General features: G+C 39.9%; 1 protein-coding gene across 5 annotated transcripts in view; it reads right to left on the bottom strand.

Moving 5' to 3' along the window:
- The window catches only part of LY96 (lymphocyte antigen 96), a 52,034-nt gene that overhangs the window by 31,207 nt on the left and 8,273 nt on the right, over nt 1–12,554 (bottom strand). For 3 of the 5 annotated variants that reach the window (XM_037802508.1, XM_037802506.1, XM_037802510.1), the window contains one exon: nt 4,602–4,691. The exons of the other annotated variants lie outside the window; for them this stretch is intronic. In XM_037802508.1, coding sequence (XP_037658436.1) covers nt 4,602–4,691 — 90 coding nt within the window. The remainder of the gene's footprint in view (nt 1–4,601; nt 4,692–12,554) is intronic. 5 annotated transcript variants of the gene reach the window in all.

Raw genomic sequence — 12,554 nt, 5'->3', positions numbered from 1 at the left:
CAAATGCAATACCACATTCCTGGAGGGATTGCAGAGATTAGTGCCACCATCAAGGACTTGAAGGATGCAGGGGTGATGATTCCTAGCACATCACCATTCAACTCTCCTATTTGGTCTGTGCAGAAAATGGATGGACCTTAAAGGATGACAGTGGATTATTCTAAGTTAAACCAGGTGGTGACTCCAGTTGCAGCTGCTCTTCCAGATGTGATATTGTTGCTTAAGCAAATTAACACACCCCCAGGTACTTGGTATGCAGCAATTGATCTGACATATGCTTTTTTCTCAATTGCTATTAGTAAAGACCACCAGAAGCAGTTTACTTTCAGATGGCAAGGTCAGCAATACACCTTTACTGCCCTACTTCAGGGGTATATCAACTCTCCAGCCCTGTTTTATAATCTTGTCCACAGGGACCTTGATCATCTCTCCCTCCCACAAGACATCACACTGGTCCATTATATTGATGATATTATGTTGACCGGACCTAGTGAGCAAGAAGTAGCCACTACTCTAGACTTATTGGTAAGATATTTGCATCCCAGAAGGTAAAGAGGTAAATCCAACAAAAATAGAGAGTCCTCCCACCTCAGAGAAATTTCTAGGTGTCCAGTGCTATGAGACATGTCAAGATATCCCTTCTAAGGTGAAGGATAAGCTGTTGCATCTGACCCCTCCTATAACCAAAAAAGAGGCACGTTTAACTGGCTTTTGAATTTTGGAGACAACATATTCCTCCTTTGGGTGTGCTACTCTGGCCCATTTACCAAGTGACCCAAAAAACTTCTAGTTTTGAGTGAGGACTAGAACAAGAGGAGGCTCTGCAACAGCTATGCCACTTGAGCCATAGGATCCAGAAGATCCAATGGTGCTGGAAGTGTCAGTGGCAAACAGAGATGCTGTCTGGAGCCTTTGGCAGGTCCCTATGGTAGAGTCATGGTGCAGACCCTTAGGATTTTGGAGCAAAGCCCTGCCATCCTTTCCAGATAATTACTTTCCCTTTGAGAAACAGCTTTTGGCCTGCTACAAGGCCTTACTAGACACCAAATGCTTAACCTTGGCCACCAAGTTACCATGAAACCTGAGTTGCCTATCATGAATTGGGTGTTGATTGACCCACCATAAAGCCTTAAAGTTGAACATGTACAGCAGTGTTCCATCATAAAATAGAATAGGGTTCGAGCAGGCCCTGAAGGTACAAGTAAGTTACAAGAGGAAGTGGTCCAAATGTCCATGGCTCCCACTAATGCCTCATTACCTTCTCTTTCCCAGCCCACAGCTATTACCTCTTAGGGAGTTCCTTATGAACCATTGACCAAGGAAGAGAAAACTCAGGCCTGGTTTACAGATGGTTCTGCATGACATACAGGTACCACCCAAAAGTGAAGAGCAGCACTATAGTTTCTTCTGATACATCCCTGAAGGACAGTGGTGAAGGGAAATCCTCCCAATGGGTAGAACTTCAAGCAGTGCACCTGGTTCTTCATTTTACTTGGAAGGAGAAGTGGCCAGAGGGGCATTTGTATACTGATTCATGGGCTGTAGCCAAGGGACTTGGAAGGAACATGAATGGAAAAATTGATGAGAAAGAGGTTTGAGGGAGAGGAACGTGGTCTCAATATGGTACCATGCCCTGAGGTGATCAGCCTGCTACGTGGTGGCAGATTGATTACATTGGACCACTTCCATCACGTCCACACTCCAGATATAGGTTTGCCTTCGCTCCACACAATGCTTTTGCCAAAACTACCATCTGTGGGCTTATAGAATGCTTTATTCACCATCATGGTATTCCACACAGCATTGCTTCTGATCAAAGAACCCACTTCACAGCAAAGTGCAGGAACGGGCATGTGCTCATGGAATTCACTGGTCTTACCATGTTCTCCATCATCCTGAAGCAGCTGGATTGATCAAACAATGGAATGGCCTTTTTTTTTTAATGAGCAGTTTTATTGAGATATAGTCACATATCATACAATCCATCCAAGGTGTTCAATTAATGGCTTTTAGTATAATCACAGAGTTGTGCATTCATCACCACAATCAATTTTAGAACATTTTCATTACTCCCTAAAGAAAAACCCTGTACCCCTCAGCAGTCACCTCTCAATCCCTCTATCCTTCCCTGGTCCTGCATAACCACTAACCTAATTCTGTCTCTATAGATTTTATTTATCTTTAAAGAATATTAAAGTATTATTATAAAGTATTAGCTATAGTCCATAGTTTGCATTAGCACCACCCTATTATTAACACCTTGTAATAGTGATGTCCATTTTTTATAGTTTATGAAAGAACATCATTATATTTGTTCTATGGAATGGCCTTTTGAAGATTCAACTATGGCACAAACTATGTGGCAATACCTTGCAGGACTGGGTGATGTTCTCCAGGATGCTGTATATGCTCTAAATCAGCATCCACTCTATGGCGCTGTTTCTCCCATAGCCAGGATTCACGGGTCTGGGAATCAAGGAGTGGAAATGGGAGTGCCACCATTCACTATTACCCCTAGTGGTCCACTAGAAAAATGTTTGCTTCCTGTCCCTGCAACCTTAAGCTCTGCTCGTTTACAGATCTTAGCTGCAAAAGAAGTGCTTCCACCAGGAGAAACAATGATTCCATTGAATTGGAAGTTAAGACTGCCACCTGGCCTCTTTGGGCTCCTCATACCTCTGAAACTACAAGCTAAGAAGAGAATTACTATACTGGCTAGGATGATTGATCCTGATTATAAAGGGGAAATAGGACTACTACTACACAATGGAGGTAAAGAATAATTTGCCTGGAATACAGAAAATCCCCTAGGGTGTCCCTTAGTACTACCATGCCTGGTAATGGAAAACCTAACAACCCAATCCAGGCAGGACTACAAGGCCCAGAAACTTCAGGAATGAAGGTTTGGGTCACCCCACCAGGCAAAGAACCACTACCAGCTCAGGTGCTTGCTGAGGGTAAAGGGAATATGGAATGGGTACTAAAAAAAAAAAAGGTAGTTATAAATACGAGTTATGACCATGTGACTAGTTACAGAAATGGGGACTATAATGCTTACGAATATTTCTTCCTTGTTTTGTTATGAGTATGTTTGCTTTATGTAAAGCAAAATATCTTTGTTTCCTTTCCTATCTTATCCTCTTACCAGGAGATAAGTTGTATTAACTTCATGTCACAGTATTTAAATTATAGGATAACAAGTTTAAGAGTGAATATTACCTAAGGACTTGTATCCTATTCTGGGGAAAGTTAGTATGTTTCTGGTTGTACACAAGACAGTTGAGAATTGTTGAGCGAAAATATGACTGTTATTATTTTTATTTAGAGATTAAGTTTGGTTTAAGGAAGATATGAATGGGTGCAAAGTTGACAAGTGGTGGACTGTGATGGTTAAGTTCATGTGTCATCTTTGCCAGGTTATGGTGTTCAGTTGTTTGGTTAAGCAAGCACTGGCCTGATTGTTACTGAGAGGATATTCCATGGATTTGTATCATCAGTAAGTTGATTGCATCTATGGTTGATTACAACTACAATCAACTGAGGAGACTGCCTTCCACAATGAGAGAAGTCTTATTCAATCAGTTGAAGGCTGTAAAAGGAGAAGTGATGATTTCAGCAGTCAGAAGAAAATTTCCATCTTTACATCAGCGAGCCAGCTTCTCCTGGGGAATTCATTGAAAATCTTCCTCAGAATTCCCAGCTTGCTGACTGCCCTACAGAACTTGGACTTGCCCATCCTCACATCACATGAGCTAATTCCTATTAAAAATTTCATAATATTTACGTTTTATATAATATATATCTCCTCTCAGTTCTGTTTCCTAGGGAACCTTGACTAATACAAGAATGACAAACAAAAACAAAACAAAAAATATTGCCTTCTCTCATCCAGTTATCACCATATTTTTTTCTAGAAAGATCAACTTTAGGGAAAAAGAATAAAAGTCCTGGCTTCCTTATACATAGATCTTTGACTAGCAGAAATCCAGCTTTACTTACCAGCTGAATTGTTGATGGTTGACAAATTATATACCTGTTAGCTTGTTAGAAGTCCCAAATTATTTTCATTTCTTCTAGCACACCCTTGTGTAATCCTCTCCCTTTGAATGTAGGCAGGCCTAGTGACTTCCAACCAACAAAATATGGCAAAGGTGATAGAATGTCATTTTCATGATTAGGCTACCTCTGTCTTGTTGTAGACTCTCTCCCTTACTGGCATTGATGAATAAAGTAGGCCTGTTGGAAAGACCCAGGTGGCAAGGAACTGAGGGCTGGCCAATGGTCACCAAGGGATTAAATTCTGCCAACAACCAGAGGAGCTTGGAAGAGGATCCTTCCCCCAGTTGAGTCTTCAGACTCAGCTACACTCTGATTGCAGTCTTACAGAAGACTCTGAAGCAGACCCCGCTTAGCCACGCCCAGGCTACAAACCCACAGAAACCATCAGATAATAAATATGTGTGGTTTTAAGCCAATAAGGTTGTGGTAATTTGTTACAAAACAATAGATAACTAATACAAGTACATTGGGAACACAATCATTTTTCATGGATATTTCTTGAAACCTTTTAATTGATCTACAAAAACAAAAATTGGACTTACTTGGAATGTAGTAAATGTTCAAATGTCCTGAGCTTCCCTTCATTGTTATACAAGGTGTAACATTAAGTGAAATAGGGTAGTTCATGTGATCTAAATGGGATAAAAATAACAATGATAAATTAGGATGTTAATTCTAACTAGTATTTTGAAAATCAATCCCCAAAGGACACCTTTACATTAAAATTCCATAATGAGAAAAATTTAAGGGTTTAAATATATCCCAAAACATATTTTCATAAATATGTTTTGGAACTTTTTAACCTGTCCTTTTCTATACTGCCTCCTTATCTCCACCTTCCTTATCTTTTTTAGTGTGTTCCATTGGCCCAAAACAGAAAATACACAAGTAATTAGAGATCTAGTAAATGTTGTTAAATGAGTCAAACAATGAATCTTCCTAAAGAAGTTTGAATAGAGGCATGGAAGAAGAGATCATAAAAGCATTGAGAAGGAAGAGTGGGTAGGGACTATGCCAGCTTTGTTTAGATTTGCCCCTGAACACAACCCTTAAAATAGTGTTAACAACTGTCATTCAGTGTATTGAGTTAATCTACAATAAAATTCTCATAGAATGAATTGTGTTAGCAGTTATTTCACTTAATCATGTATATTCACAAACAGTTGGCCAAAAGATTTTGATAACTGCATGGTTTATAATGAAGGGGAGGGAAGGGAAGAGGAGGGGAGGGGAGGGGACGGGGGGGAAGAAGAAACACAAATATCCAGAAGTGATTAAATAAATTATGGTACAGCTATTTTTTAAAATAATATGCAGTCATTAAAAATGAAATTGTAGAATATTTAGTGGTAAAAATGTTTATGGTATATTATTATTAAGTAGAAAATGCTGGTTACACAACAGTATAAACAGTAGATTCCATTTAAATATATATATATCTTCATGTATCTAGAAGAACATATACCAAAATCTCAGTGGTTAACTCTGTGAGGCAGGCTTATGATGATTTATTTTCTTCATTTTTTACCTATATTTTCAAGGGTTTGCACAATTGATATTATTGTTTGTATATTAAAGTTTGTCTTAATGGTATTGAAGGTTTTTTGCAGTATTGAAATGTGGGTGGTATCATATGCATTACCAAGTATGATGTAATGTGTCTTTTCCTGCCATATGTTTGTAGAAAATCATCTGAACAAGAGGAACAAGCCTCTAGAGCAGAAGTAGAGAACAAGTTAAAAGCAGTGAATCACCAGAGCTAGCTCAGTGCCATACTAAGACCCATTCTCTGTTTCCACTTAAGATTCCCACATGTCTAAAGTTGGTTGGATTATGATGAAAAAAACATTGATTCAATCCAAATAGACAAATGTTTAGAAAGCCCTTTTGGTGCCTAGCGTTGGGTCAGGCACCAAAGCAAGGCTGGAGGGGAGGAGGTAGAGGATGGGAAATAGCAGCATAAGACTTATTCCTTGCATCAGGAAGCTTATGATTTTTCTGGGGAGACAAGCACAACACACATAAAATAATTAGATGTAAGAATCAGAAGAGCATATAACAAACAGTAGCAATCCAATAGAAAAACTGGCAGAGGACATGAAAGGATGCCATAGAATAGAAAATACTTGTGATTTTTCACATATAAAAAGATGTTCAAATTCATTCATAATAAAAGAAACACAATTAGTACTACAGTTAGTTTAGACTGGAAATAATCTTAAAGCAACGAGTTAAATAAAGCATGGTTCAGTCACATACAATGGAATACAATGATGCAATCCATGCAATGGAATATAACGAACAGCAATGATCAAAGATACACAATGAAGGGAGAAACAAGGAACAGAACAGGGTATGAAGCATGTTACCATCTGTGTGTGTGTATATATATAAAGATTTCAAAAAGGATACATAAGTAATTGCTTGCACACACATAGAACATTCAGGGAAGGTTGCATAAGAAACTGGTAACCCTGGCTGGCCCAAGGAAAAGAACTGGCTGGCTGAAGGAACAAGGGTGGGAGCAAGATTTTACAGAATAACTTTTACTATGTGTATCAGATGTATACATAACCCATTCAAAAAAATAAATTTAAATTGTAAAAGTAATAAAAAAAGAGCATATAACAATACATTGCATGTGATTTTAAGTAACATGATTTATTTGCAGGGGTTGGGGAACTAATGGAAAATAGTTTCATTAGTTTAAAGTCACCATGTATATGCTAAAGCTCTACATTTGGTTTATTAAATACAGAAGGTGGTGACCAGTTTCAGCAAATGCACAGAACAAGGGCCTCCAATTTCCCTGCAGCTGTAAATGTTGGCATCACAGCACTTTTTCCCATTGAGCTCAGCCTGAGAATCCTTCTTAACCCAACATTTCAGGCAACTGCAATTGGCTCTGGAAATGAAACCACTGCCCTCTGAGTGCTGACAGTGAGTGCTATCAGAGGTCAAGAGAGGAGGAGATCAGCACTGGCTAGAGTTGAACCATCATACTACTTCATTTTACTTCTTTAATGGAATTAATTCATTACATAAATATGCAGTTCCTTCTGCCAGGAATGTCCTTGTCCTCCTCAGTCTGGAAATTCCTTCTCCTCCTTCAAAATGTGCTCAAATATCATCCACTCCGTTATACCCTCTGACTCCTCCATACCTCCCCACACCCACAGTCACAAACACACCATCATTTACAGTATTTGTTCATTCTTCACTGGTCATTTCTAAATTTTTGTTGTAATTGTCTGTTACATGTCTGTCTTCTTTATAAGACTATCCCATGCCTTGAGGGCAGGAAGCATGTCTCACTTGTTTTTCACAGCTCTGGCACATAGCACAGTGCTGGGCTCATGACAGACAATAAATGTGTGTTCATTAACACATTCATCACCTACATGTGCCAAGCATTGTTCTAGGCACTAGAGAAACAACAATGAACAAGACAGTCATGGTGTTCCAGTTTGCTAATGCTGCCATTACGAAAATACCAGAAATGGACTGGTTTTTATAAAGGGGATCTATTAGGTTACGGATTTACAGTTCTAAGGCCATAAAAGTATCCAAACTAAGGCATCAACAAGAAGATACCTAAACTGAAGAAAGGCTGATGGCATCTGGAAAACCTCTGTCAGCTGGGAAGGCATGTAGCTGGTGTCTGCTGGTCCTTTACTCCCAGGTTCTGGTTTCAAAATGGCTTTCTCCAAAATGTCTCTGGGCTTGTCTCTCTTAGCTTCTCCAGAGCAAACTCTGGGCTAGCATCTCCAAACATCTCCAAGTATCTCCAAGTGTCAGTATCAGTGTAAGCTCTTAGCTTCTCTCCAAAATGTCCCTCTCAGCTGCTCTGAGCTCCTTCTGTCTGTGACTTCTTCATATAGGACTCCAGTTATTTAAATTAAGACCCACCCTGAATGGGTAGGGTCCATATCTCCATGGAAATAATTTAATCAAAGGTCTTGACCACAATTGGTTGAGTCAAATCTCCATGGAAACACTCACTCAAAAGGTTAATGTCTGCCCTCACAAGATTGCATTAAAGAACATGGCTTTTGAGGGGAACATAATATATCCAAACCTGCACACATGGACTCTGCTTTCCATCTAGCAGGAAAATAAAAGAGTAATGGGATAGAGAGCATGTGGTGGGAATGGAGGAGTTGGGAGGGGGCAGAGATACTTCAACTACATTACTTGGCAGGTGAGTGATGGGAAGGAGCCAGCCTTGTAGACATTGGGAGAAAAGAATTTTAATCATAAGGGTTCATAGTAAGAGCAAAGTCTCGGAGGTGAATATGACTTTGCTATCTTCAAGTAACAAAAAGCCCAGGTGAATGGAAAACAATGAGTGGGCAAGAACCGCAAGAATCAGATGGGCCCTGGCATGAGGGACTCTGCTGTACAGTGGGATTTCACCTTGCAGGGAAGGGCCACTGGAGGGTTTAAAGCAGAGGGAAGGCTGTGGGTTGAATTATGTCCCCCAAAAAGAAATGTCAAGTCCTAACCCCTGATACCTGTGAATGTGACCTGATTTGGAAATAGTATGCAGATATAACAAGTTAAACTAAGATTGCACTGGATTAGGGAGGACCCTAAACCCAGTATGACTGGTGACCTTATAAGAAGAGACAAATTAGGACACAGCAATGGAGATACACAGGGAAGAAGTCCATGTGAAGACAGAAGCAGAGATTGGAGTCATGCTGCCACAAGCCAAGGATTTCTGGCAAGAGGCAAGAAGGCTTCATTCCTAGAGCCTTCAGAGGGCACGTGGTCCTCAGACACCCTGATTTCAGACTTCTGGCCTCTAGACCACGAGAGAATTAATTTCTGTTGTTTTAAGCCCCCCAGATTGTGGTGATTGGTTTTGACAGCCTGTGCTGGTTTGGATGTATTATGTCCCCTCAAACACCATTATCTTTGATGCAGTCTCATGTGGGCAGGAAACATACTGGTGTTGTTTGGGTTGGAGACTTTTTTGGATGTTTCCGTGGAGATGTGATCACTCAACTGTGGGTGAGATCTTTCATTGGATAATTTCCATGGAGGTGTGGCCCCACCCATTCAGCATGGGCCTTGATTAGTTTACTAGAAGACTATATAAGCTCAGACAGATGGAGTGAGCTTGCTACAGCCAAGAGGAACACTTTGAAGAACACACAGGAGCTGAGAGAGGAGCTGCAGCTTACAGAGACATGTTGGAGATGGCCTTCGAAAGCAGACTTTTGCTCCGGAGAAGCTAAGAGAGGAGAAATGCCCCAAGAGTGACTAAGAGTGACATTTTTGAGGAGCTGAAAACTAGGGTGGAATGCCCTGGGAGAAAGCTGTTTTGAAACCAGAACTCCGGAGCAGATGCCAGCCACGTGTCTTCCCAGCTAACAGAGGTTTTCTAAATGCCATTGGCCATCCTCCAGTGAAGATACCTGATAGATGTGTTACCTTGGACACTTCATGGCCTTAAGACTGTAACTGTATAACCAAATATACCCCCTTTTATAAAAGCCAATCCATTTCTAGTATTTTGCATCCCGGCAGCATTATCAAACTAGAACACAGCCCTAGGAAAGGAATACAGTAATATATTATCTAATTAACTTGCATCTTGAAGAGATCACTCTGGCCTCTGTGCGGAGAACAGATTGTATTGGGGCAAGAATTGAAGCAAAGAGACAACAATTTAAAAAGTTGTTGCAGTAGCCAAAGAAGAAAAGAAGGCAGCGTGAGCAATATAGCAGAGCATAATGAGAGGTTGGGTTTAGAATATATTCTGGAGATAATGAAAAAAAAAAACAAAACAAAACAGGAATTACTGATAAATTGGATGTGTGGGTCATGGAAAGAGATGATTAAAGATACCCCTGGTTTGGGGCCTGAGGAATTAGGTGGATGATAATACAGGGAAAGGCTGTGGAAGAAACAAGCTTAGAAAGATATAAATCAAGAGTTCTAGATTGAGATGGTTATTAGACTTCCCAGGGGCCACGTTGAGTTTGAAGAATAAATACATGAATACTAGTTACCTTCCTACTATATCTAAGTAAGACAAAGCTAGTGTACAGACTATATCTTACTTAATCTTTACATTCTCAGCATTCCTTTGCATTATGGCCATTTCATTATGTCTTTTCAATAAAGACTTGTTAAACTGAATTAATCTGAACTAAATTGACAACACTCCATGGTGCAGATAGGATTTTTGATGGACCACAAATGGTTTACATGAAACAGAAGGAAGGACAAGGATATTTCAGGTTAAAGAATAATATAAGCACAATTGAAAAGCCAGTAAAGAGGTTTGTCTGCTTGGCATGGAGGGGCACACCAGATCCCAAGTTAAACATGCTTAGCAGGGATGAGCATGCTACAATGTCACATCCAGTCAGCAAAACCTGTAGCCTCAATCTTCAGAATATTTCCAGAATATTCTTCCCATCACTCTCCCCACCATGACAGTGGTCCAAGCCGACATTACTGCTCACCTGGATTACTGCAATAGCCTCTCAGCGGGTACTCTGCTTCCACCCCTGACACCAGACAGGTTATTATCAACACCAGACCAAGCTTCATTCACAGTAAAAGACAAGTCCTCACCCTGACCTAGAAGGCCTTTACCCCCTTCCCCATTTCTATGACCTCATCTTTTTTATTTCTTGTAATTATTTAATTCAGTTGTTTTCAAGTTTGTTTGCTTGTCTGTTTTCATGAAAGTGATATTCTTTACCAAAACAACACCTTACAGGGTAACCCTGCAGATAAAAACAATCACACTGGATGCTAATGAAGCAGGTGGGTGGTCTCAGTCTTAAGACATAATTCTCTCCTCTACCCTCACCACCATTATTTTCACCATGACAGTCCTCTTTATTTTTCAACAATTCAGAACGCCTTGTGCATAATTAAAATACTAGTCTTATTCCTCTTCCTGTTCTCTCTCCTCTTTAAATCTTTCCCAACAAAGCTGCAGGTCATCAGTCTATGATATACATCAACACATGCTCTAACAATTAAGAAAGTGCTTTAGTGACTTCTGCCACTTCTGTCACATAAAAATACATCTTTGTGACATGATTTGCATGACCTTTTATCATATGAAACTCATTTATATATATTTAAAGAAATGTTAATAACATATACACAACCTAAAATTTCCCCTTTATCACATTCAGATATAAAATTTGGTGGCATTAATTACATTAATGATATTGTGTAACTATCACCACCACCAATTACCACAACTTTTCCATCATTTCCACCAGAAATTCTGTACTAGTTAAGCTTTAATTCCCCCTTTCCTAGCCCTCCACAGCCCCTGGTAACCTATATTCTAGCTCTGACAAGAATTTGCTTATTCTGTTTTACATCAGTGAGATCATGCAATATTTGTCCTTTTGTGTCTGGCTTATTTCACTCAACATGATGTCTTCAAGGTTCATCCATGTTGTCCCATGCATCAGAACTTCAATCCTTTTCACGTTTGCATAATATGAATCATTGTATGTATGTACTACATCTTGCTTATCCATTCTTCAGTCGATGGACACTTACTTGTGTTGTGTTCTGGTTTGTTAATGCTGCCATTTTGCAAAACACCAGAAATGGATTGGTTTGTATAAAAGGGGTTTATCTGGTTACAAAGTTACAGTCTTAAGGCCATAAAGTGTCCAAGGTAAGGCATCAACAATAGGATACCTTCACTGAAGAAAGGCCACTGGCATCCGGAAAACCTCTGTTAACTGGGAAGGCATATGGCTGGCATCTGCTTGCTCCCAGGTTGTGTTTCAAAACAGCATTCTCCAAAATATCAGTGTCAGCTTTTAATGGCTGTCTTCAAAATGTTTCTACAAGCTGCAGCAGTGAGCTCCTTCTGTCTGAGCTCTTTTAGGCCTCCAGTGATTTAATTAAGACCCATGCTGAATGGGCAGGGCCACATCTCCATGGAAATAATCCAATCAAAGTTATTATCCACAGTTGGGTGGGTCACATCTCCATAGAAACAACCTAATTCAAAGATTCCAACCTAATCAACACTAACACCTCCACCCCCACAAGACTGCATTAAAAAACATGGCGTTTAGGGGGACATAATACATCCAACCTGGCACAGGTTGTTTCCATCTTTTGGCAATTGTGAATAATGCCCGTATGAACACTGGTGTGCAAGTATCTGTTTGAGTTCCTGCTTTCAATTCTTTTGAGTATATACCCAGAAGTGGGATTGCTGGCTGGGTCATATGGTAATTCTATTCTTGACTTTCTGAGGAACCGCCAAATTGTCTTCCACAGTGGCTGCACCATTTTACATTCCCACCAACAATGAATGAGTGTTCCTGTTGCTCCACACCCTCTCCAACACTCGTTATATTTTGTTTTTTTTAACAGTAGCCATTCTAGAGGGTGTAAAGTGGTATCTCATTGTGGTTTCGATTTCCATTTCCAAGATGGCCAATGATGCTGAGCATCTTCATGTACTTTTTGACCATTGGCATTTCTTCAGA

Source organism: Choloepus didactylus, chromosome 14, assembly GCF_015220235.1.
Source record: "Choloepus didactylus isolate mChoDid1 chromosome 14, mChoDid1.pri, whole genome shotgun sequence".
Lineage (NCBI taxonomy): Eukaryota > Metazoa > Chordata > Mammalia > Pilosa > Megalonychidae > Choloepus > Choloepus didactylus.
This window is presented reverse-complemented; position numbering and strand designations above follow the sequence as displayed.